This window comes from Antrostomus carolinensis, unplaced genomic scaffold (genome assembly GCF_000700745.2).
Source record: "Antrostomus carolinensis isolate BGI_N321 unplaced genomic scaffold, ASM70074v2 scaffold44932, whole genome shotgun sequence".
NCBI lineage: Eukaryota > Metazoa > Chordata > Aves > Caprimulgiformes > Caprimulgidae > Antrostomus > Antrostomus carolinensis.
In genome coordinates, this window is record NW_010298567.1 from 4,831 (window position 1) to 10,228 (window position 5,398).

Sequence of the window (5,398 nt, forward strand, 5' to 3'; positions counted from 1 at the left end):
GGGACACTGCTGGAAGGGGTGGGAGAAGAGTTTAGAAAGCAAAGCCCCTTACCCCCAAATCCAATTTTACTTTCTGTGTCTGAAGTTGCATCAAAATCCATGTGAAAAAGAAAATTAATAACCACGTACGGGGTCCTCCCAGCAACAGCTCCCCAGCCAGCTGCTTCCATCCAAACATTCACCATCTATCCCCAGTGAACCGTGGCTGTTCCTGTGGCAGCACAGGTGGCAGAGCCACCTCAGGGTCACATGAAAGGAATGGAGCAGACTCGGAGCAGATGGAAGTCCCTGTTACTACACCAAACAATGCAATCTAGGTGTGTAGAATCATAGAATCCCAGATTGGTTTGGGTTGGAAGGGACCTTAAAGCTCATCCAGTTCCAACCCCCCTGCCAGCAGCAGGGACACCTTCCACTAGACCAGGTTGCTCAAAGCCTCATCCAACCTGGCCTTCAACACTTCCAGGGAGGAGCAGCCACAGCTTCTCTGGGCAACCTGTTCCAGTGTCTGACCACCCTCACAGCAAAGAATTTCTTCCTAATATCTCATCTAAACTCACCCTCTTTCATTTTAGAGCCGTTTCCCCTTGTTCTATCACAACTGCCCTTATAAAAAGTCCCTCCCCAGCCTTCCTGGAGCCCCTTCAGGTACTGGGAGGCCGCTAGAAGGTCTCCCTGGAGCCTTCTCTTCTCCAGGCTGAACAGCCCCAACTCCCTCAGCCTGTCCTCACAGCAGAGCTGCTCCAGCACCTCTAAATCAAGGTGTTAACACCTTTAAATCAAGGTGTTTGCAACATACTGGTATAAAATACTGATGTGAGGTGCCTGCGTGCATTTGCAAGACCTGAGTATGTGGCATCTTTGATGTATGCGTGGAGCAAAGATTGTCCCTTTCCTGAGAGACACGGAGTCACATCCCAAGAGGGATCCCTGCTCACTCGGCCGCCCAAGGGAGGGGGCTGAGCAGCCCACGCTGATCCCTCTTTAAAATACTTCTGTCCCAAACAGAGTTAGTGCAAGCTCAGCATTCAGGAAACTCCTGAGTTATCAACTCAACAAAAACACACGGCTCACCTCTAGGAAAACAGCCCACTCAGAACCCCAGAATTACAGAGAATGGCCTCGAGTGGAAAAGACCTTTAAGATCATCGAGTCCAATCATTAACCCAACACTGACAAGTCCCCAACTAAACCATGTCCCTCAGCACTATGTCTACAACTCATCATGGGGAGGGAGAGCTACCTCCCTGCCCTACTGTTCACTGACCTTTGGTTTCAGGCCTTGACACCAAAATCCAAACAGAAAATAAGGGATTATTCCAGCCCCCACACAGTCCTGACAGTGCCTCTCGCTTTGCTGCTGATCTCTTGCCCTTTCTCTGAGCTTCTCCCCACCCCACCTGCTTCCTCCTGCCCGAGCGCCTGCCCAGAGGCACTCAGTGGGTCTTGCAATCCAGAGAGATGTGTCACCCACGTCTTTGGGATAATCTCCCAGTGTTTATTCTTGCTGTCACAACACCTTTTTTGTGTCCTTGTTCAACTTGTGAAATAAATGTTCCCTGTAATAACAAACAGTCGGGCCAAAAGCAGGGCACCAGAACAGCTATCAGGTAACACCATGTCCACGGTGCAGGAAGTTCTGGGCAGTCACTGAAGAAGGGAGAACATCATGGTGCGAAGACCACCTTCCTCTGGGGACAGTATGTTTTCAGGGTCCCCAGAGGTATGTGGCTCACTTGGCAGTCTGCCTTTAGGATTTCTGCTGGGCCTCTGGATTTGGGTGTGAATGCATCTTTCTGCTCAGTCCTGAAGAAGTTCTGTGCCTTCCAGGGGAGGTCCAGGTGTGAGCATTTGATCTGAGGAGAGAGAAGAGCTTTTAGCACATGGGGACGGGGCTGGGGAAGAGGCACGTGGCACCTGGCAGCTCCGTGTTGCTGGCTGATGGGTCACCCCCCGCGCAGCTGCAGTCTGTGCCTGCCTGCATCCTTTCTCTCTGGCAGATGCAGGGCTGGTGGTGCAAAGAGACCTTTACCCCGGCTGGATGTTTGTAGCCATGCCAATTTATACCTGAGATTTCCCTCCTCTAACCCTTTGAAGGGACCAGAATCACCTTCCCCCTCCCTCCAATGTTCCTTGGCTTAGGGACTTGGTTGCCTGTCCCTTCTCTCTGTTCAAAGATTTTTCTCAGCTACAACTCTGCTCCCCACAAAGCATTGACTTGAGACTGGAGGCAGACAGGGTTTGATGTGTGACTGTCTCATCTCAAGTGGCTCAAGAGCACATACCAAAACTGATGGTGTTAACGGGGAGGCTGTGGCTTTGCTTGGTATCATCCCCCTTCCCCAAGCCACCCCATGGTAAATCCAAGCCTATAAAGGCTGTACCTGCTGTAGCACATCTTCGGAGAGTCGCTGTTTCTGCTGTCGGTGTGGAAGCAGCATGGCCTGTGTGGTTGTGACAGAACTTTCATCTGCTGACAGATAGAAATGAAATAAAAAGTAAATTCAAGCCAATAAATTAGGAGGCAACATCAGAAAAGCTTTGCAGCTTGACTTGCAGTCACAGATCTGCCTGCATTTCCGTTAACGAGAGGAAAAGACAGGCTTTGCCATCAGCACTTTGCTGAAAACCTTTGCCCAGCCAGAAAACAATTCTCAGAGTGAGGAGGTAAATGAAGAAATTCACATGGAAGTTACAGGAATAACACTCCATATGTTAGTTATGGAGCTGCTCCAGGAGCTTGGGGCCAAGGAAAAGATCAATTCAACTGTGATCTGTTCCACATTTAGTAAAACAAATGGTTTAAAAACAGATAGATGGCATGAAGGGACTTCCCTCTTAGCTGCAGAGTAGTGGCCATCAGAAACAGGAGGTAACATCACAGGAGGATTTTGTTAATGCCTTCCATGACCAGCTGTAACCGCATCCCTTCCTGAGGCTGCACAAGCACAGCTTTGATTGAAACCCTCTCCTTCCTCCCAAATACAAATGCAAAGCAACCTCTAAAAACAAATGTAGCAAGGGAGGAAGATCAAGCCACTGGTTCATGTCCCAGAAATTATTTATGTCACCTGAATATGCTGAACATTGCTGTACAATGGCAGTGAATGCCTATGGCTGGCACAGGCATCAAGGTGGCTGATAAGTGAGATGTCATTTGGGGAGGTGAAAATGCCTGAGATTAGCAGTCGCTGTGAGAAGCAGCAGCCATGGGGCTGAGCACACCTCTCCTGCCTGGTTTTGGGGTGACAATCTCATTTTACTACAGACACTGATGTTGCACCAGTGCCTTCCTGTCACCTCCAACCCGAGATGTCTGAGCTGCCTTCTCTCCCAGAGCACCAGGCACCGCTATCCCTTGCACAGAGCTAAGAGAACCTCAGCAGGCTTCACCTGGCACCATGACAGTCTGAGCAACGTGGCCTTACTGTGGTAGTTGAAGGGGATGTGGCTCTCGCGGTGTCTCCTGCTGTCTGCTGTCACCCTCTGGCTCTGGCAGGGTGGCTGATAGTCTCCCTGCTGCGTTGTGCTGAAGAATTGTGAGCCTGAACGCTCATCTCCCAAGCAGAAGTTGCTTTGATTCTGCCACGGCACCAGCTCAGGCTTCGGTGGGAGGTTCCACCTGTCAGTCTGGAGAACACAAGAGCTGCTTTAACAGAAACAGGGTGTAGCTGGGAAAGGCACCTTATTGCACGTGACACCCTGCACAGCCCAGAGCAGGGAGGGGAGAGGGACAACAGCATCAGCTTGAGGTGCCAGGGTAGAGGACTTAAAAAAAGAGAAGAGTCTCCACGGGAGAAACACCCACAGAGCAAAGCTGGGAACAGACCTCTGGGTAGGAGAGCTGTGTCGTGGTTCTTGCCAATGCTTGATTTCTCTCAGGGTCTTCATCACCTCTGGGGATGGATGAGGTATATTTGTTTGGACGAGCAATGGTTACAGGCTCTGGCAAAAGCAAGAGTGAAGGATGTCAAAGCCTCTGGACAATTTATAGCTACAGCAGCTTCTCCTCATGCAATAATGCACAGGAATTAATCCAGCTATTTAATCTGTGGACTGAGGATGAGACAGCCTCACAGTGACAACGCTGATGCCGGGTACATAAAAACTATAAAACATTAGAAATATAAAATGATTTACCTATTACATGAATACATTATATCTTTATCTATAATTGTATCACTAAAACCAAGTGATAAAAGCTACTGCCCAGCTCATTATTAACCCCAGTAGTGGTCTGTACAGGTCACCTGTGTGTCACAGACCTGCCCTACCTAGAGCACGCACTGGGAAGAACTCCGACGTCAAGGTGGAGAACCTGGTGCGACCATCTCCCAGCTGCAGGTTCGTGTGGTGGATCTGGGAGGCAGCGTGTTCCTTGTCGTAGACCCTACAAGATATCAGAGAGGAGATGCTTAAATAGCAATGTTCATCAGAAAGAACATTTCCTGGGGATGTCCATCAAGATCTCTGGCTGATACCTGTGTGTCCTCTTGTCTGGGGCTCTGTAGGCGTGTTTCTGCTCGCTTATAGATCCATTGCTTCTAGGATCCCCAAATCTGATTGGAGATAAATGCTGAAGGGAAGCCAAGAGAGCGACAGAACAGTCACTTAAAGCACAATCCCTTCATTTCTCTGTCTTTCCATCCATCTGGCTTTCACTTGCACAGATCCCACCCCTTTCAGGACAGAATTCCATGTGGGAACATGCTGCCCTTTTAACTGTGCCTTGGTCATCCCCAGAATCACGCTGTTACCTTTACACTTGGCTTTGCAGGAGGATTCCATTCACCCTTAAACTGTGCTTGGTAAGATGTGTTGTAATAGGACTGTCCATCCTCTTTAAGAATGGGACCGTGTCCTGCCAAAGAGATAGAGCAGAAAAACGAACGGTGTTATTTCTAAAAATGCTCTATATTAAGGAAATATTAATGATATTGAAGCTGCAATCTCCAGGCAGCTGCTCTTCTAGCATTTTAGGACTCCAGAAGCTATTTTGTACAATGAAATAGCAAAGCAATTGCCACCAGATTGCAGCGAGGTGATCTGCAGCACTGCAGAACGTGGACACGGTGCATCCGAAGCGATGCGGCTCTGGTGCAAAAACTGCAGCATCTGAGGAAACAGCCAGGGAAGAAGCCAGCCTGCTGGAAAAGCTGTGCAGTGAAAGCTTGGCTGGCGAGTGGCTGTAGTTAGTGCCATTAACCTGCTTCACGAGCATCAGCTCGATTCACTCAGCGATAAAAGGAGAAAGCAAAATATCCAAATAGTTCTTAACGGCTTTAGTTGCTTGTAGAGTGACTCTGAGCCAAGGTACCAAACCCCTCAGCGCCCAGGAAGCCTAGGCAGCATCAAGGACTGTGGGGAAGGTCTGTTGGGGACAGACAGACGGGTCTGT

The 5,398-nt window shown here is 49.3% G+C and overlaps 1 protein-coding gene across 1 annotated transcript; it reads right to left on the reverse strand.

The window, feature by feature from the left end:
* Positions 1-1,667: 1,667 nt before the first annotated feature.
* On the reverse strand, positions 1,668-4,861 carry SAXO5 (stabilizer of axonemal microtubules 5; the record flags this gene model as incomplete). The annotated part of the gene is made up of 7 exons (XM_010162467.1): positions 1,668-1,856; positions 2,385-2,470; positions 3,429-3,630; positions 3,830-3,945; positions 4,275-4,390; positions 4,482-4,576; positions 4,758-4,861. Coding segments are annotated over 7 exons (908 nt in total), but the record flags the coding sequence as incomplete, so codon positions are not given.
* Positions 4,862-5,398: the final 537 nt, after the last annotated feature.